The sequence below is a fragment of the Mustela nivalis genome, assembly GCF_964662115.1.
Source record: "Mustela nivalis genome assembly, chromosome: 8".
In the NCBI taxonomy this organism is placed as follows: Eukaryota; Metazoa; Chordata; class Mammalia; order Carnivora; family Mustelidae; genus Mustela; species Mustela nivalis.
The window spans coordinates 39,722,610-39,743,614 of NC_139027.1; the positions used below are offsets into that span (position 1 = coordinate 39,722,610).

The window sequence follows — 21,005 nt, forward strand, 5'->3', positions numbered from 1 at the left end:
TAGACAGAGACTATGGTTTTAGGCATCTGGGAAGTCATCAGACTTCCAGGTTAGAGCACCAGCGCAGCCCTCTTACTGCAGCGCAGCCCCCAGAGTGAGAGGCTAACGACCATACTGTAAGGTGTGGGAGGCTAACGACCATACTGTAAGGTGTGGGAGAGTCAGTAATGGGAGACCATGACCATGACTGTGACCATGTGTAGTGTCTGCAGCATCTTCTGTGCCCAGAGAATATCATTTCCCCTTTCCAGAAACGGGACCACATCCTCAAGATGCAGACTGTGTGCTCTTCCCAGGTACTGTTAACTCTTTGAAGCTGTAACTCAAAAAGGGAGGAGCAGGGGGCCTTCTGCTATAATAAGATAGATGTTTTCCTCCAAAAATATTTATTATATAGGAACCAGACAATAGAACTAATAAAACCTTGAGAAAAAACATAGTTGGGGCATATATTTAAAACAATATGCAACAATAATCATTCTCATAATAGTATAGACACAGTTTAGAAAACACATTCAATCCTAAAAATAAATACCCCAGGAACTCTGGGACTTCATACACCCATGCACGCATGCGTGGGCATGTGCATGTTGTGTGGGTGTGGGTGTGGGTGTGTAAGTGTGTGATAGTAGCCTGGCGGGAGGAGGGGAAAGGCAGGGCCAAGGCTACTGAATGTGGAGAAAAGGACAAAAGGCACAGTAATGAGGGGGAGAACTTCCCGCCAAGCGGTTGCGAGGCAGCATCTGGCTAGACTGAGGCAGGAGGAAGCCCTGGGGTGAGTGGGCCTTTGGACCATGTCCCGTCGCAGGGTGCTTCGTTCAGCTGGGCGACTGTACTTGGCCTTCAGCGGTCATTCCTTATGGAGGCAAAGCATTAACGTGCAGGGAAATTCATGTACAAAATCGAGACCACTTCTATGTTGACATGACATTGTGCCCTGATTACATTTAGAATAACTTGCATTCCAGACTCTATGAAGCTCGTTGCCCAACTGATAAATCAGCCTGTTTCTCTTTCTGCTAGATAAGAGCCTGAAATATAAAATTTTATCAAATTGTGGTTAAAAAAAAATAATAAAACTTACCATCTCAACCATTTTTTAACATCCAGTTGGGCCTGTTAAGTGTGTTCACATTGCCGTGGAATGGATTTCTAGCAGCTTGCAGAATCGAAACTGTGGACCCGTCAAACAGTATTTCCCCATTTGCTCCTACCCCCCGCCCCCTGTCCCTGATAACCATCAGTCTACTTTCTGTTTCTACAAATTCTGGTACTTTAGAGACCTTACGTAAGTGGAGTCAGTCCTTTTGTGGCTGGCTTATTTCACTTAGTAGAACGTTCTCAAGGTTCATCGCTGTGGTAGCATGTGACAGGTTTTATAAAACATGAGATGCTTCAAAGTATGTTATCTCACCCCAAATTAATTTGGGGAACTAGCTTGGGCTAGGGGTAGGAAGTGGGGGTACGAGGACGTGCTTTCCTTATATAATGAAGTAAGGATTCTTGTTGAGTTTAGCTCCCTGTCCTGTGACTCTCCCAGGTTATTTCTTTCCATCTCTGAGCAGCAGTTAACTCGAAAAAGCAGACATTTTGTGCTGAAAGACAGGAATCAACAGGGAGCTCTGTCAGACATCACAGGACACAGTGTGTAAGAGGATATTTCTAATGCCTGAGAGGTTTTCCCAACTCAGACTGATGCGATTTCATTCCAGAGAGCTCAGAAGTACGCTCAGCAAGTCTTGCGAAAGGAGTGCCGACCCAAGTTCGCGAAGAAGTCCATGGCCCGGTTGTTTGAGCACAGGTACAGCCCGGACTTACCGCCTTTCGTGAAGGAGGCCCCCAAGGTGAACGAAGCCGAGTACAAGTATGATCCGCCTTTTGGTTTCCGGAAGTTCTCCAGTCAAGTCCAGACCCTCTTGGAGATACTGCCTGAGCATGACCTGCCTGAACACTTGCGAGCCAAGAGCTGTAGGCGTTGTGTGGTTATTGGAAGTGGCGGAATCCTCCACGGACTAGCGCTGGGCCACGCCCTGAACCAGTTCGATGTTGTGATAAGGTACATGCGCTCACCCCCAGGGTCCACCTCACTGCTGTTGGTTCGCGTCGCACCAGCGACAGGAAGGGATGCAGGGATCACCAGTCCCTGCCCGCAGGGGGCTTACTGCCTGAGAAATGATGGATGCCCCCGAAACATGAACTGATTGGATGCCCCACACTGTGCCACACTGACCCTAATTTGGCAGAACCTTTGCAGAGGAGGTGAGGTTTGGAAGGCTGGGTAGATTCAGGAGGAAGCCTGAGCTAGGCAGGACCAAGAGGGGGTGGGTGCACAGTGTGGGGGAGGAGTTGGTAGGATGCCTGGCTTTGGGGAGCAGGGCTGCGTATGGGTGCGCCCTGCAAGGCAGGGCTGGTGGGGACCTAGGAAGCACACGGTCTGAACTCCACTCATCCTAGATTCTTTCTGGTTTCGCTGGCTAAAAATTGTTTTCCTTATAAAAGGAAAATATGTTCATTCTTGAAGATTAAAAAAATCTAGAAAAAGATAAGGAAGAAAATAACCCCTCGGAGCCCAGATAACCAACCATTATGAATTTGCTGGGGTTTTTCCACTTTCGTTCTATAGACAGACTAATGAGTACATTTATATTCTTACCAAATGGTTTGCTTTTTTAATATAATAATGAACAGTTTCTGAGGCCATTAAATAGTTCTTGGAAAATTAACTCTTCCAAGTGTTTAATATTACTTTAAATGAGACTATTGTAAGCAATTTGGCAGTTCTCCTATTGCGGAATATTTTGAATTTTTCAGTTTCTTTGTTATTGTGAAAATGCCTTACATAGCTCAAACTTATGTCTTTATCTCTGATTATTTCCTTGGAAATAATTCTAAGAATTTTTAGAATTGTTATCTTAAAGATGCTTGGATGTTTTTAAGGTTCTTGAGATGTCGTAATAAATTCTCTCTATCTGAAGGATGCGCCGAACCAGGAGTACAGTGCCCGCTGGGTCTTCATCAGATTTGCTGAGCCCGAATGTGTGAGTTTGAAGGCAGGAAAGGCTAGGGCTGGGGGTTTCGAGGTTGTGGTAACACATTCAGTGTGTGGGCCTGTTGTGAGGCAGAGAAAGTGGAAATGGACACTAATGCATTTCCAAGGGGTATACTGAAAAAGTAAATTATGGGACTTTCTGGCAGCTTGCTGGTTAACATCAGAGGACCGCCGGATTTCTAGTCTGGGGTTTCTTAGGCATTAGTGGAACTACTGTCAGGAATGGAAGTAGTTGGGGAAAATCTCTGGTTAGTGAGGAGGATGACAAGATCCATTTCAGACATGGTGTGTTCACGTAATGCCTTTGTCCCCAGTAGCTGTGATTTCCAAGTTTCCTACCTGTCTTGGGCCTCTGTTTCCTCATCTAGAGGCAGTAACAGTACGCATTTTCTAGCCTCACCATGAAGACAACATGAGTTCACAGACGTAAAGCACTTAGAACTTAGTGTAAAGCATTTAATACTGGGCATGGGCTAATTGCTCAATAAATGGTAGCACCTATTTTTGGAGAATGTGTACGAAGGTAGGGGGCACAAGAAGAGGGGGCAGGGGCCGTAGGGTGTTTGTAGAAAGAACCAGACTGTGTTAAGAGCCAAGAGATGGAGGAAATGGGTAAGACCTTGGTTTAAATGCAAAAGGGTTGCGGTAGGCCCCAGTGGTCAGAAAGCAGGCATGGCATGAGGTGAGGGAGTAGGAGTGGGGTTGGGCTTTGAGGACTGTAAAGGTTGGGGTAAAGAAGGCGGTAACCGCTGCCTTGCACTGGTTGCTTTCCGTGGGCCAGACACTGTGTCACGTGCTTTAGAGCTTCTCATTCCTCCGTGAAGCTATCACTGTTAGTGTCACCGGTGAGGACACTGAGGCACTAGAGGGCCCAGGGTCCAGGCCAGATGCCAGCCGTCCAGACGCACGGTCAGAGGCTTTCAGCACCTAATCCCGGGCCCCGTGCGCGCAGCTGAAAGGTGTGTGTGCCGGCAGACAGGGCCCTGTGCTCCCCCACCGTGTGTGACTCATACGGGAAGAGAGGAGACAACCTGGGGGGGCCAACGGTGCGCACTCTGGGCTAGAAGAGGGATGTGGCGGGGGAAGGCAGGGGGCCCTGCAAAGCAGTGGGATTGGGTGCTTCAGGGAGGAGGCAGGCAGGGCGAAGGTGAGTTGGAGCCTCACCCTGGCAGGAGGAGTGTTCCTAGCACGCCGGGAAGGCGCACACATGAGTGTGTCTTTCCACTGTGTCAGCTTTATTCAGTCATAGAGCAAAGTTAAATCACAGTCAGAAAGCAGGTTCAGGATTCCAAACTCAAATGACTGTTCACCATGTGATTAAACTTGGCTTCTGACGGAGCATACAGACACGCCACACAAAAAACAAGGTAAACAGAAGGGCACAGGGAGTGAAGGAACCAAATGTGAAGTCGGTCTGTGGGCGCGCGGTTGAGATAAGGCCTCGGTCACGTCCAGCTCAGCTCTGGGCACTCCCTTCTTCCGATGTTCCAGCAGGGAAGGCTCTCGGTTCTGCTCAGACATCAGTCAGGCGGAGCCTTCAGTGGCAGTTACCTTTTTTAAGTGGTCAGATAGAGCGGGGTCAGGCCTGAGGCGTCTTGATAGTTTGCTGCCAAAGTCCTCCCCCTTTAAAGGGGTTAAATTCGTCTTGCGGCCCTGCAGTCCGCCTGTGCTTCTGCTCCTTAGCAGTCCTGGGGGGTCAGCTGACTCGGGTCCCGGTGATCTCTCCTAGCTGCTCTACCTTTACGTGCCCACATCATTGCTAGACTCCGGGCCCTGCCTGACGTGAGAGACACCACTTTGCTCTCTCCAAGGAGAGTGGAGCTGAGAGAGTGGGCAAGGGCCAGGAGGGTAGCCTGACCAGTGGTGGCCCACATGTTACCAGACTAGGGAGTGTGGACTTCATACGTGGCCACTGGGAGGCCACTGAGTGCCGGGGACAGAGACATGGTGGCTTAGCCTGATTATGAGGGAGAATATCAGTTAAGAAGCTGCATGTTGTGAGGGAGTAACCTTTAGGTTTGAAACAATTCCAAATTTAACAGAAAAGTTGCAGGAATAGTACAAAGATTCTTCCATTCACCCTTCCCCCCACATTATCCAGCTGGTAACTTTATCACAGTGCTTTATGATTTTCTCTCTATCTATACTATTATCCTTTTCTGAAACCTTTGATAGTCAGTTGCAAGTATCAAGCCCCTTTATCCCTAAATAAATCCATATGCATTTCCTAAGAATAAAGACATTCTATTCTAGAACTACAGAACCACAGAACAGTATGCAGAATTAGGAAATGAACACCGAAAAAATACAGGTTCTATATATGTACTTATATAATGTCCTTTATTTTAAAAAAGAAGAGGGGCGCCTGCTTGGCTCAGTTGTTGAGCATCTGCCTTCGGCTCAGGTCATGATCCCAGGGCTCTGGGATCGAGTCCCACATCGGGCTCCCTGCTCAGTGGGAAGCCTGCTTCTCCCTCTCTCACTCACCCTGCTTGTGTTCCCCTTCTCCCTGTGTGTCTCTCTCTGTCAAATAAATTAATTTTTAAAAATAATATTAAAATAAAAATTAAAAGGAAAGGTGGGGTGGGGTGGATAACTGCCTCAGGGGCATGCCTTTCATTTGGTCTCATGTGTAATAATATCTTTTGATAATCCAGAGGTAGGTAGGTATCAGATCTAGAAGAAGGGGCAGTAGAATAGAGAAGAAAGCTGAGATCTAGGTGTGATAATACGGATGTGATAACACAAGTGTGATAATACAAGGGAAGAACCAAACAGACTGTGAGATTACTAAACTCCTTAACTAGGTGGGTGGTGGTGCTTTCAAAAGAATTCTTAGAATCTGCTCCAAAACTATGACACTGGGAAGAGCCTTTGTTGATCTGACAGTTGTTAAGTGTCCCAAGTCCTTGCTCTAAGGATGCACTTGGGCCTGATGCCCTCCTTGGTACCAACCCTGTCACTACAATTGTGGTTTGGGTCTGCCTCGCCTGGTTTCTCAGTTTGCTTTCTGATTGCCTTTCTGAAATTCTGGCAAGAACCCTTAATATCTGAGCACAGCGGGAAGCTTTCAAGGAAACATTACTGATGCCCCAAATATAATATGTTGGGGCTTAAAATGGCAAGATTATTTGGAATTGCTTGACATTCATAGAGAAGGTGTGGGTGTCCCTCAGGGACTCGAGGCTGCCGGAGGGAGGCCTTACCCCCCAACCCACAGCTCACTCCCAGCCCTATAGACATGCGAGGGATGCAAGGAAGGGATCATGCCCGATGTGATGAAGTAGTTGATGGCTTGCTTTGTCTATCTTTGTCTTTTTTATTCAAATAGGTTAAACAGTGCACCAGTTGAAGGATATTCGGAGCATGTTGGTAATAAAACTACCATCAGGATGACTTATCCAGAGGGTGCGCCACTGTCTGACCTTGAATATTATTCCAATGACTTGTTTGTTGCTGTTTTATTTAAGAGTGTTGACTTCAACTGGCTTCAAGCAATGGTAAAAAACGAAACCCTGGTAAGCACTAGAAATTCAGCTCTCCAGTGTTCTTTCACAAAAAGTGGAGGGGTCTCTAACTGTAATTACAGACTTCTATTTTTAAACAAACACAGTGGAATGTATACAGTTGACCCCTGAACAGCATGGGTTTGAACTGCATGGGTCCACTAGTACACAGATGGTTTTTGATAAACACAGTGCAGTACTATAGAGGCATTTTCTCTTCCTTTTGATTTTCTTAATAATGTTTTCCTTTTTCTAGCTTACTTTATTGTAAGAATACAAAAATACATACCCAAAATATGTGTTAACTGTTTATATTATCGGTAAGGCCTCTGGTTAGCAGTAGGCTACTAGTAGTTAAGTTTTTGGAAAGTCAGAAGTTCTCTGTGGATTTCAGCTACTCAGGGAGGAGATGGTGGTGCCTGTAATCCCCACGTCACTCAAGGGTCAATTATACTTTTGGTTGTCTTTTAATACCTACTGCCTTTGTAGAAACTGTCAGTACTCCTTTTTGAGAACTACTTTCAGAATTTAAGATTGAGTCACATGGAAATTGTGATCATCACTTAATGGGAATATCAGGTTTTGGACCAAAATTGTTATTACTGCTCACCTACCTTGTTCGCCAGGTTTGAATTTACATGTCTTTTGGCTAATCCAGAAATTACATTTACTGGGATGAATATAAACCATTATTGCGGGTTTTCAAAAGAATATATGTAAAACCTCTAGCAATGTTCCCCAAGAGATTGTCTAAAAATGTTGTGCTGGCGGTCCCCTTGTTGGAGGAAATGCACCGAATTCCGGAGGGGCAGCTGTTGAGGAAATGGCCTGCATGAAGTCGGCCATATGCCCTTTTGTTTGTTATAATAATTGATCTTTTTATTTTATGATTGCCCCACCCATTATGCTGAAATAAATTTCAGAGGTCAACGGACACATTTATTGACGCACATAAAAACTAGCTTTCTGTAAAGTTCATAGGATATATTAGACTTTTCATATAAGCACCATCTGATGGAGGATTTGTCTGCAAAGCCTGATATAGCTTGTCATGATCTTCTGGATTTTCCATTGGATAGAAGTTGGTCTAGTTGGAAGATGAAGCACGTGGGAGGTGACTTGCAGTCAGTTACCAGGAGACTTCACAGAACTAGGAACTAGACCAAGTCAGCCGAGGGAGGATGCAGGGGGAGGGTCTGATCTAAGTGGGACACTCATGGCACTTAAATACCCTTAAATTAGATCTGTTCACCTGTTCACATGCTTTTTGGGGTTGTTCCCTGGGGAATATCTTCTCCAAACAAACCAGAGCTGGTTCTGCCCTTCCTCTCCTTGTCCAGTGCCACCTTCGTAAACCAGGTCCTTTGGGGTTGCTCCTCTGAGTGGGGGCATCAGATGCGTCCATCTCAGGGACTGTGCTGTGGAGTGCAGCCCCCCAGCCCACATGGGGTCCCACCCACATCTCCTGGGCTGCTTAGCAGGGGTGCATGCTCGCCTTCTGATGGCAGGAGAGCTTTATTCAGTCCCCCTAATGATTGCTTGCTTTCTTCCCTTAGCCATTTTGGGTGCGGCTCTTCTTTTGGAAGCAGGTGGCGGAAAAAATCCCACTACAGCCGAAACACTTCAGGATTTTGAATCCAGTTATTATCAAAGAGACTGCCTTTGACATCCTTCAGTACTCGGAGCCCCAGTCAAGGTTCTGGGGCCGAGATAAGGTACTTCTGTTGCAATGGAAAGTTAACTGTTCGTCTCCGTGTTGAAAGGGAGACCTCCATACAAATTTCACATAGGCTCAATTATATCCCTAGAAGCATCTCCCAGTGTAGAAACGTAGTCAGTGATCACAGGCTCGGTGCGTGTTGGCTGTTCTGCATCTTGATTTCAAGGCCCCCTTAGTGTTTACTTGGCTTCTCCCTTGGTGACTCATCTCCTTCATATAGTCCACATGTTAACATCTTGGTCACTGAGATACTATTTAAGGTGTTCTGATCCTGGGACTCCAGAGTGAAAGGCACTTTGGTGGTCTGGAAAGTTCTTTACATTTTTAGCTCTGGGCTGCTCAAGTCAGACTTGACCTTTACCATCACTTTAGAGGTGATGGTAAGTAAAGTTTGCCCCCTAGAGCAGTGTTTTCCGTTGATGCTTGGGTCCCATCCCAAACTTTCTATTTAACTGTTCTCTCCTATGGTCTGTACTTTGGGATTTTCAAAGTCCCCTGGGCGGTTTTATTTTGCAGCCTAATTTGAGAACCTCTGTGCCCTCTGTAGTTCTTTCACTGCAATAGAAATTCTCTTCCCGCAAAGCCGGTGCTGATACCGGAAGGATGGCAAAGCCTTTATTATTGGTTTCTTGTGAGTTGAATAGCTAAGCCTGTGTCTTTAAAAATAACCTTTTTAAAAGCAGTGGAGATCATCTTTAAACTTTTGTTTTTAAGATTTTATTTATTTATTTGACAGAGATCACAAGTAGGCAGAGAGGTAGGCAGAAAGAGAGAGGGGGAAGCAGGCTCCCTGCTGAGCAGAGACCCTGATGCGGGGCTTGATCCCAGGACCCTGGGATCATGACCTGAGCTGAAGACAGAGGTCTTAACCCACTGAGTCCCCCAGGTGGCCCCCCCTTTTTTAAATGCAGAGTTTAAACTCATGACCCTGAGATCAAGACCAGAGCTGAGATCAAGAGTTGGGTACTAAACTGACTGAGCTACCCAGGCCACCTGCTTCTTAAACTTTTAAGCAAAATCTCTGTATATAAAGGAAAGCAAGGAATTTAGAAGTGGGGGTGAGGCACTTCTTACACTGGGGGCCTGAGATATTGTGTAGCAGATACCTGGGGCTGGTAGGGTCACTCTTTGCAGACTCTTAGATGTGGTCAACCAGTAAGCAGTAGACAGATTGGCAGGTTCTTCTGTTTTCCCAATAAATCAAATTCTCTCTTTCTCTCTTTTTTTAATGATCTTATTTATTTGAGAGAGAGAGCATGAAAGAAGAGGAAGAGCAGAGGGAGAGGGAGAATCAGGCTTCCTGCCAAGCAGGGAGCCCAGTGTGGGACTCGATCCCAGGACCCTGAGATCATGAGCTGAGCCAAAGGCAGACACTTAACCAACTGAGCCACCCAGGTGCTCCCCCAACCATGAATCCAATTCTAATTTAAAATGTTCTTTAAAACACCTCTGTAAATCTTGAAGCATTCTGTGCTTACTAGGAAAAACAAATCCCTAAATAGGCTCCTTAAAACAAAAACTAGTTCTTTGTGCTGCTCCAGTAACAGTTAACTCCAGCTCTGGCTACAGCCTGAGGCTTGACTGCCCAGCTCACTGGGAGCACAGCTGAAGCTCTTCCCTTAGCAGGCCACCATTTTTCTCAGGTACTCTGCCCTCTCCGGGGCTCTCCTGCTGCTCTGTCTGTGGGGAGGCCGAGAGGGCCATGTAGGTTCTGCCCACTGCAGGAGCATGTCCAGGACCAGTGTTTCTGGTCAGGAGGCTGTGCTGTTTCTATCTCAGAGGAGAGCACCTCTGCCTCTCACCAGCAGCTGGTAGGGTCTGTGATTGGATTCATCATATAATACATTGCTTTATGTGGTGCCTGGACTGCTCAGTGGGTTAAGCCTCTGCCTTCAGCCCAGGTCATGGTCTCAGGGTCCTGGGATCAAGCCCCGCATCAGGTTCTTTGCTTAGCGGGGAGCCTGCTTCCCCCCATCCTCTCTGCCTGCCTCTCTGCCTACTTGTGATCTCTCTCTCTCTGTCAAATAAATAAATAAAATCTTAAAAAAAAAAAAAAAAAGTGGCTTTGCTGCGTTTCCCCACATGGGAGCACATAGGATTCCCCAAGGACACGAACTTAAAACTTTTAATGTAACTGTTAACATCAATTATAACAAAACAGTTTTTAAGAAAAGAGGACTTTGGCAAGATTCTGAAGTTACAGAGAGTTTTCACTATCCTTAGATTTCTGTATCTTCTCAACTACTCTGTGTCTTTATTAAATTTCACAGTATTTTTTAAACATAAATGCTCATTTGTGGTTTGTAGGTAGATTTTTATTTTTAAGAAATGAAATTAATTTTTTTTAAAGATTTTATTTATTCATTTGAGAGAGAGAGGGAACGAGCAGTGGGGGAGGGGCAAAGGGAGGAGGAGAAACAGGCTTCCTGCAGAGCAAGAAGCCTGATGCCGGGCTCAATCCTGTGACCCTGGGATCATGACCTGAGCTGAAGGCAGACACAATCAACTGAGCCACCCAGGCGCCCTGTAGGTAGTTTTATTTTAAAAGTAACCTTTAAAAAATTAGGAGATTTAATTACATGAAATATGAAGTTACTGAACAGTAAAAGATATCAGAAACAACACAAAATAAGCAGGGCAAGTTTTAGCATATATATGATAAATACTCCCAAAGCATAAGATCTTATTAAATCAAAGAGAAAAGATGGGCCAATGGAAAAAAAGTGGGGAAAAGATACATACAGACATTTCACAAAAGGAGAAATTAATACAGCCAAGAAATAACATGATAAAATGTTCAACTTCGGCAGGAATTAAATAAAAGTAAATTAGAGCCATAGTGACATTTTCCCCTATTTTCTTAGCAAAGATTTAAGGGCGAGGTAATGTCCTTGCTTGGCAGAAATACAGGTAGAATTACAAATTGGAGGTAGTTTGGCAGTACTTATCAGCTTTAAATGTGAATGTGAACAGTTTGGACCCAACAATTTTACTCTAAAAATTTTATCATAAGAAAATTAAAGGGACACCTGGCTCGCTCAGGCGGTGAGCGTGTGACTCTTGATCTTGGAGTTGTGAGTTTGAACCCCACATTAGATGTACGGATTACTTAAAAATAAAATCTTTAAAAAAGAGATAAAAGCAAAATCTACAAAGGTGGGTATTGTAGTACGTTCACCATAATGTTAACCGCAAAGGACTGAAAATGGCCTGAACATTTCTCATTAGGGGGGTGATTTAAACGTATTATGTATAACTGATGCAGTATTGTGTGAGTGTTAAGGATGCAGGAAAACTAATGGATAAGAAAACACCTCCATACTGTAATAAACAAGAAAATCAAGTTACCGAGCATGTATACTGTCCCATTTTTGTTTAAAAGTAAAAATGTGTGTATAGAGATGCATAGAGAAAAGCTTCGAAATAAACAGCAGACTGGGCTTGCACTGACGCACACGACTTTCCAGCAGGGAGGGAGGTCTGGTGGATGAGGGGGTGTGATCCTAGGGGGTCCGTTCTGGAAAGAGCATGCTCTGAGCGGTTCTTCATGGCTTCTGAGCTGCTCTCCATACACGGCCCCTTTCTCTGTGCAGCTGGTTTCACATACTCCTTTTATAAACACTGATTGAGTTTTCCCAATTGGGCTAGGTACAGAGCCGGCCACAGGTAAGAGAGGACACTGCTTTAGGGTCCTGTGGCTAAACAGGAAGACATCTTCCTTTGGGTTAATTTCTCTTGTCTTCAGCAACTGTTGAGTTTCTTTTAAAGAGTGACGCAGCTGCTTCACATCAAGGAGCAGAAGGTGGCTTTGAACAAATGATGAGTTCCGTAGAGCTTCCTTAATCCATTTAAACTATCAACTCTGAAAGGTTCACTGTTGTTCCAGTTGACGGAAAAGGAGAGTTGTTTCTGGAAGCCACAGACTCAAGTAGGATGAATAAAGCGGGTACATTTACAGCTGAAAAACTGTGCAACCGAGGGTGTCATTGTAGGTAACCGGTGGCCTTCAGGGAGTGCTTCGACTGCTGTAGGGCCTTCTGTACTTCTCTCTGCCCTGTGTACCGATTTTGCCCAAGACTGGGACAGAGATCCAGAAAGCACGATTCCAGATTGGCAAGGGGCAAAATAGCAGATGTGAGGGAGGGAGTGGTGATATCAGGATCCAGAACATTGAGACATTTGGCACACTAAGCTACAGTCAATAGGATACCTTTTAGAAGGAACAAATGTAGATACCCTTCATTTGGGCCTAAAAATTGCCCACACAGAGGATGGGCAGAAACTGGCTTAGCAGCTGTCTATGTGAAAATGGCCTAGAAGTGTTATTTGCCAGGAAAGTAAAGGAGGGCCTTCGGTGGGATGTAGTTTCAGGTGAGAAGCGAGCACGGTCTTCGCTGACAGAAGCGGAGGCTGCTCTGTTCTCAGGCAGAGACCGTCCACAGGAGCAGCAAGGAAGGGCCAGCCTCCAGAAACAAGTCCCAAGAAGGATGGTAGACAGTCCTGTGGACTTTCCTAGTTCCAGAGCAGAACTTATAGATACTCGTCGTGTCAGAAAGGAAGTGGACTTGCTTTGCAGTTCTGGTCATCACGTATTAGACCAGGAGGTAGAAGTCTTACAAAGAACACATTTTTATTTGGTGCAAGAGGACCTGCCAAGTCACCTCTTGGTGGTGTGTTCTAAGGTTTTCACATCACAGACCACGTTTCAGAGTCTAGATTCAGACTTCAGGATTCTGGGATCAATGAAACTGTGCGCTGTATAAAATGGCAGCCCCCGGCTGCGTCTGTGACCCACAGAACATGCGTGCCACTTAGAAAGCAGTGAATGGCTCTAAGCCTTGTCTTTTCCCCTTTTTCAGAATGTGCCCACCATTGGTGTCATTGCTGTCATCCTAGCCACGCACCTGTGTGACGAAGTCAGCTTAGCAGGCTTTGGATATGACCTCAATCAACCCAAAACACCTTTGCACTACTTCGACAATCTCTGCATGGCTGCCATGAACTTTCAAACTATGCATAATGTGACAACAGAGACCAGATTCCTCGTCAGGCTGGTCAAAGAGGGTGTGGTGGAGGACCTCAGTGGAGGCATCCATTGTGAATTCTGAGCACAAACAAACCTCATTCGACAATGCAGCTCCGACTCTGAGGGCTGGTTTTTCAGAGCCTTCTCCATGACTGCATCCTGCAAATCCTTTGAAGTGCAGCCGGTGTTTTTAACTTTTAATTTAAAAAAAAAAAAAAAGATAAGTTTCACTCTTCCCACTCTGTCCCCACTATTTATTTGAGGTCAGTGTTTTTGCACAACATTTTGTAAGATAATTTTGAGAACTGACTTGGAAAGACTTTTCAAAGAGACTTGTATGTAATGATGTTTTATTGTGTTTTAAGAACGTTATTTAATTTGTAAAAACTCTGTCTGTGTCTACTGCACATAGAATACCTGGTAACTGAGTGGAAGGAGAATGGAGGTCACTCCTTCCTTGAGAGCCCTGAATGCCAGATTCTGGTTCCCTGTCACTTTTTGGCGGGACACATGTCTGAGGCGCTTCCGGGATGACGTGCTCAGTAACTAAACCATGGGTACTAGGTCAGCCGTGCTGCTGCGTGAGGCCTGGGCAGGTCGGAGAAGTTCCCGGCCCCTCTCTGTCGGTCAGCCTTCTGCCAGAAGACTTGTTGCCATCCACCAGAGGATCTGTCCCTGGCCAGAGAGGGACACAGAAGATATTTTCTGTATCTTCAGAATATACAAAGCTACTCTGGGCTGCGGAAGCAACTCTCTCCCCTGAAATGATGACAGCTCTTGAATTTCCCGAGAGGTTTTTTTGTTTTTTGGTTTTTTTTTTACTGCCCTTCCAAAGCACTTAAATTAGTCGGTGGCTTATAAAATTTAGCACACAATCTCTGTCCTCCAGAGTTGTAGAAGGATAAACCCTTTCCAAGAATAGTCACATTTTCTGAAACACTGAAATAAAATCCTCCCAGTGTTATAAATTGCCTATTAAAAAAAAAAAAAGTTTTTTTTTAAATGCCTACCTGGCGGTGTGTACCAGGTAGTGTGCAGGTCAAAAAAAAAAAAAAAAAAATAGAATAAAAGCTTTGAGGAGCTCTCATAGTCTACTTAATTTGAGCACTTAAAAAAAAAGAAAAGTCTGTAATCTCCCCGAAATGTCCTTGAATGCTGCTAGGTGGAGACATCAGTGGGGGATGCTGGCAGGGAGCGACAGTGGATGGTGCCTCATCCCGCCAGGGGGCCACACCCCAGACAGCTGGTGAGGGACTCTTGGAGAGATGTCAAGTGCCAGTGGCTTCCTCCCAGAACACAGGCTTGTTCGGGCTTCTGTCTTGGCCATCTGAGGGTCAGCAGCTACTTTGCTTCCTCCCTGCCCTGTCCAGTCCTCACCTGCGTTCACCGCTTCTGCGGTCCTGGTCCCTTGCAGCTCTGCTGTCTTCGGCATCTGCCCCCCCACCCCCGCCCCACCCCAGCACACGCAGGGTGGGAGCCCGTCACAGCACGTGCACAGGAGCCCTTGGATCTCTGGGGCCCTGGGGTCAAGCTCAGAGTCGCCGGCATCACCAAATAGTATTTCTCTGGATTGGTGACTTCACATTTTCTATGGATTTTGCTTTCTCTTTTACAAAACACTGTTTCAAAGAAAATACTTGGAAATGTTCGCCAGCTAAGTGACAGCATTGAAACTTGAGACTCAGGAAGATCGTCTGTGGCTGGCTGTGACTCAGGGAAGGCCAGCCCTTCCCTGCCCTAGCCCTCAGCTCCAGCCCCTCATCCTTCAGGGGCTACTTGAAACCTGATTTATTTATTTATTTTTAACAGTTTGAAGCCAGGGTTTGAACTTCCTTAGACAACTTCCCTGTGGGCTCACATGGACTCAGGTACCACTGCCATGCTGGGCCGCCGGGAAGTGTGTGGCTCCAGGCCCAGCACCTGGCAGCTTCCAGCCCATGTCAGGCCTGGGCCTCTGCCCACGCCTCCTCTGTACATCTCTTGTTGCATCCTTACATGGCTTTTGCCAGGCCTCTCGCCTTTGAATTCCTAGCAGGGACAAAGTGCCCAAAGTGCATAAAAAAGCACACTTTTCTCAGAGAACTTTCGTGGTGTCCACCCGCCGGTTGGAGTTGACCGGAGACCATCTTCAAGAACTTGGAGCACTTTGGCAGCTGTGTGTTAGAAGTGCCTCCTGGGCTTTGCAGTTCCTCCTCCTTTACCCCAACCCCAACACACTCACCCTTAGGGGAACCCACCTCTAGGTGCTTCTGGATGTCACAGGTAGTGCGCCAATAACAGGCTTCATGTCACCCTCTGACTTCGTAGGTGCATGCACATCCCTCTCATGTGGCTGTGGTCCTTGATTTTGAGGCAACTGAGAGTAGCGTCCACATGTTCTGTATTTTAACATACATCTTACCAGAACTTTGGGCCACAGAAAATTTCAGTGGGTTGTATGGTTTGGGGTTTTTTTTTTTTCTTTTTTCTTTTTCTCTCCTACAGAGAAGAGATTGTCTCCAGAAACCTAGGCTGGCCTTAGGAAAATGCCTGTGGACTGGATGAGTATCTCCCTATGACATGGGTCACGTTTTTAGGCAAAGCTGAATTGGATTTTCTAGACAACCTCATGCATTCTAGGTATTCCCCTTCCTTTCATGGCTCCTTTGTGTGGCACAGGGGTTTTCATTTCCTAAGAATATATCCGTAAGGCATTGGCGATGTCTGTTTTCACAGATTTGGGGGGTGTCATCATTTGTTGGGCCCATTAGTTAAAATAAGTTGTCAGACCAGCTTTTTGACTCATCTGTTCATGTTAAACAGGGATGAGCTCAGTGTAGTTTGCGTGACTGACACAGAGGCTCAGTTGTAAAAGAAAAAAAGTCGTCATGCCCCAGTCTCCTCAGGATATCGAAGATTTCTAAAACCAAGGACCACTTCGTTGTGGCTGTATTCCAACCCCAGTGCTCTGGGACTTGATTATCAATGGGATTGTTGACTTGGCCTTGTTACTGTCTCAAGAGACCCTTTTAGACCAGCATCATAGGAAGATTAAGAAATGGTGACTTATTCTCCTCCTTGGCAGGTTTACAGCACAGTGTGGTCTACCTTTTCATCTTTTCTCTGGGACTCTTCAATAAAGTCCATTGAGAAGGAAGAAAAGGACTAGTTCCTGTGAGTTAGCACAGTTGCCCCTGGAATGCAGTGAGCTTTTAGTAAGCTTGCAGAACCAGCAGGAACCGTGTGACACCCCGCCTCCCTTCCATTCACACGCGGTAACAAAATGCTTCTCTCAAACAAAGGAGCCTGTGTTTGCTGCCATGGGACCAATGCCTTCTTCCCAGGCACTGACCCTCCGTGAGGGCATGCCCAGATGACCACACACTTGCCTCGAAGACTGTTAACACAAAGGACAAAGGGAAGCTGGTCCTAGGACACAGAGCACCAGAATACACATCTTTCTCAGTCCTTCCCCACTTCCCAAGGTCATCGTAGGCCACGTGGATTTGCGTGCTCAAAACATGGTATTTATCTCCCTTTAATTACAACCAACACTCAATATAAGACTGAAGTAAATTAGGCAGGAGAACTATTCATTACATGTACACTAGCATGTCACGGACTAGAAATTAACGTCCCCCCACAAAGGAAATTGCAGTCTTGGTAGTTCAGCTTTCATTATAGAAATGATTAGATTTGACCAATTCCCAATATTAAATTTCAATCCACTGAACAGAGAAGAAAAGCACCCATCTTTAGAGGGCTACAGTAGAACAAAAAGTAAAGGCTATGAGATTTGGCTCTAACTTTTTATAAAAGCAGATCTCTCCAGTGAGCTGTGTCAGTGAAACATGCAGGAAGGGAGACAAGTTTACAAATTTCCTCTGGAAAGAAGTGGGCCGTCGGGTTTTGAGTTGGCCTTTGTGTGCCTAGAAAAGGAGTGAAGTGAATTGTCAGAAAATGCAAACATAAAAGAAATCAAATTTTCACTAGATACCCCACACACAGAAGCAGTGCTTGTAACGGATGATACGCCAGAGATCTGGTAATTCCTAAAAGCAATGTATTTTCACTCTCCTGTTACCTGACTTAAGTTTTTTTAACTTCTTGAAGAAAATTGGTTCCAAGAAAAATTGATATTTAAAACAATGAGTTCATTTAAAATGTTGATTAGGTCCTTGACAGGAAAGACCATGCTGCACTACCAGGCAGTGACGTGAATGTGACAGGTGACAGAAGACCGCATGGCAGTGAGGGCTAGTTGAAGGCGATTAGGGACAAGAGTCAGATGCAAAAGTCATTTTGAATGGGTTGGTTAATGTATCAAGATATCCTATCAGCCTGGTTCATTTGGGTTGGGAAGAAATTGACTATCAGCTCTAAAGCAAAGAAAATTCGAGAGGACCTCTGTAATTAAGGGATGAACTCTCTAGAGACAAAATTTGTACTTTATTCCATCCATAGCACCTATAACAAAGCCTTGCCTATTCTAGAAAACAGGTAACTAAAGCAGTAAATGAACACATCACTTTTTCTATATGTAATTGTCTTAGTGACTTAAATGAATCTTAAAAGAATATGCCAGAAGCTAAATAGGCCTGCTTACTGGCTATATACATATCCATACATTGCGGAAAACCAACTTATTACTGAGACTTCCAAAATAGGTGTGTGCCCTATCTTTTCAAAGACCTGCTGTATTGTTATGACTGATCATAAGAAGTTTATGGAGGTCTTCATCTCCGTTTCTGACATACCACTCCCTAAACCCTTGGAATTTCCCAAGTCTTGAGAATGATTAAGATGTTTTGTGTTATGTTAATGAGATGCCTTTTGGAAAGCACCTGAGGATGGGGACACCATAGGAAGCAACCAAGTGTGTTTCCGTGCCACGCACCCCAGACCTCTGGGGAATAGAGAGGGGCTGAAAATTACAATCATTTGCCAATGGCCAACGACTTAATCAACCATGCCTATGCAATGAAGCCTCTGAAAACCCCTAAAAGGATGGGTTTCAGAGAGCTTCTGAGCTGACAAACATATGGAGCCTGGGGAGAGTGGTTCACCTAGAGAGGACATGGAAACTCCCAGCCCTGTCCCTCCATACCCTGCCCAATGCATCTCTTCCATCTGGGTCTTCCTGAGTTCTATCCTTTTATAATAAACCAGTCATCTAGTAAGTAAAATGTTTGAGTTCTGTGAGGTGCTCTAGTAAACTAGTCAACCTGAGGAGGGGCCCTTGGAGATCTTTGATTTATTGGCCGGCTGATCAGAAATAGAGATAACTCCCAGGGCTTGATGCTTTGCATCCTGAATTGGAGGGGTTCACTGGAACCTCCAATTTGTTAGCCAGTTAGGCGGAAGCCCAGGTGACAATCTGAGCTTGGGACTGGTGTCACAAGTGGAGAGGGCACTTGTAGGACTGAACCCTCAAGACCTCTAGGATCCGAGGCTGTCTTCCATTGGATGGTGTCAGACTGGAGTTGAATTCTCGCACACCCTGCCAAGGTTGGAGCGTCACCTGTTGGAGGTGTGGGGCATTGATTTGGATGATCAGAACACAAAAGACCTGCCAAAGTGTATTAAAGTGTGGATGTAGGGGTTGGTGTTTCACACTGTAATAGGGAAGGTTTTGTGTCAAAGGGTTTATGTTTTGTATTCACGGCAGTCAGTTTATTATATAGAATTTGGAAACCAAGATAATATACCTCCATTGTATGTATGTACATATTTGTCTGCCTTTTTTGTTGTTGTTGTTATACATCATTTACTTGATAAAGCCTATTTAAAAAGACATAATTACCAAAGATCTGATCATTTTGAGTTATGTGCTCTTGTCTTTAAAATAATGGTGGACAAAAGGCTTCTTGACTGAGGCTTTGTTCTGGAGTGGTTTGCTATTCCAGTGTGATGTTCGTATGAAGAGTGACTGAGATTCAACACACACACACACACACACACACACACACACACCCCAAACAAGCAAAATTAGATTCTAGTCCAAACTAAGAGTCTTGTTCTAAAATGAAAGGTTGAGTGGACTGTTATAGTCCTGGCCTTTCCCTCTCCATCTTTTGCCTGTGGCTCATCTATGTCAATTTACAAACTTGACCTCAATTTCAGAACGTGAGTGCATTGCAAACCCTGGGGGTGAGCTGAGGAGAGGTCAGAAGGACGGGCCCCCATCTTTTGCCAACTTCACATCCTCTCCCCACCCAGCCACCACTAGGCACATGGGCGATTGACAGGGAATGAGGAAATGTCCAGTACAAACCCTGGCTTCACAGATGAGAGTCTCCTGTAGGCTTCATGCACACTGACTGGGCACCCCTCATCTGGAAGCAGTAGAAGGTCTCAGTTCCAGCTGTCCTGTTCAATTAACAGGTCAAATGACCTGATTCTTACTTTGGACAATATAATCACCAAACTTATTATTTTACATACTTATTCCTAGAGACCTATTTTGTGTTTCTTAAAAGTGTGTATCAGGACATTTGGAGCCACTTTCAGAAGGGGTGACTTCTGACCACTTTCATCTCAGCCTGCAGCTACATCAAAGCCTTTCCAGAATCTTCCCCAGGTCTCTCTCCATAAAAAGCCAATCCTGATTTTCTTCCCTGCTCCCTTCTTTCCATCTCCACCCCATGTTTATGTCCTGTATTGAACAATGATTTGGCTTTCCTCCAACTAGAAAGAATCTTCCCTTTCAGGAAGACAACAAAAATTGAGCTGACAATCAAAGAGATTCTGGCCAGGGGCAGGGAGCAAAGACCACCACCTCATTTCTACTTGTCAGATGTCATAATTTCCTATAGAAACAAAGGATGGTCCAGTTTTTGTTGTCTAATTTTGAACACTCCTAAAATAAGATTTTAAGTATTATTTAAAATTAAAATACAAAATAGAAGAAGAGCTTATTTAAATATTTTTTTCTTTTCTTCAGCCTTTTTGAAGTCTTCACATAGTAGAGACGTGATCTCCTTTACGACACAAATTTGTATTTAAGTAGCCCTTTGGCCCTCCTGCCTATGCCTTAGAAAAATACAAAACCTTTATTCAGACCCATGGATCGCACTTTGTTACAAGAGAGCAAGAAGAGGAAAGCATTTTGAAGAGTTCACCCTATGAACAAGTGGCCCCAAGTTGATGTATCCTCAGGTATGGTATTGTGGGGTTCTTGTCTTCCTTCAGCTTTGTGGGTCCCTCTCTGTTGCTGTCATTGTCTGGTTCCAGGGTCCGTTGTCCCCACTCTGGGAGAGCTCAGACCAGGTCAGAACAGAGGCCATGCTGAGATCTACCTGCTCCAGATACACCCCCACATTTTCCAAACCTTGCAACTGAAATAAAATCCAATGGTTGCTTTATTTTCAAACACACTGAAATCTTACCAGGTCTTAGGATATGGAAGTGAAACTAACAGCGGATGGCCCTTGTGGTGGCCGCTTGGTTCTGCAGCTCTGGCTGACCATTCTGTCCTGAACACCATTTGTTCAGATCCTGGAACGGTAGCTGCTCTGTGCACCATGCCCAAGAGACACTCTCAGCTATATCTTAGTACCCAGCAAGGGTGTCCTAAAAAGGTACTGCCCTGTGCCACGTAACCCCAGTTCCCCACCCACTCTGCCACCACGGTCTCCTGCGTGTCTATAAGCCTTCTGAGAGCCACAGCTGGACCCTGATGGACAGGCTGCAAACCAAATGGACCTTGTCCTACAGCTCTGGAGT

The 21,005-nt window shown here is 45.2% G+C and overlaps 1 protein-coding gene across 4 annotated transcripts in view; it reads left to right on the top strand.

Annotated features, from left to right (window-relative positions):
- ST3GAL5 (ST3 beta-galactoside alpha-2,3-sialyltransferase 5) overlaps positions 1-19,074 on the top strand; it is a 54,686-nt gene extending 35,612 nt beyond the window's left edge. The window contains exons 4-7 of one of the 4 annotated variants that reach the window (XM_082743487.1): positions 1,713-2,056; positions 6,381-6,567; positions 8,112-8,270; positions 13,135-19,074. In XM_082743487.1, coding sequence (XP_082599613.1) covers positions 1,713-2,056; positions 6,381-6,567; positions 8,112-8,270; positions 13,135-13,383 — 939 coding nt within the window. In that variant the 3' untranslated portion in view covers positions 13,384-19,074. Of the gene's footprint in view, positions 1-1,712; positions 2,057-2,097; positions 2,260-6,380; positions 6,568-8,111; positions 8,271-13,134 lie in introns of those variants that run through there. The other 3 variants (XM_082743489.1, XM_082743488.1, XM_082743490.1) reach the window with 3 other exon arrangements.
- Positions 19,075-21,005: the final 1,931 nt, after the last annotated feature.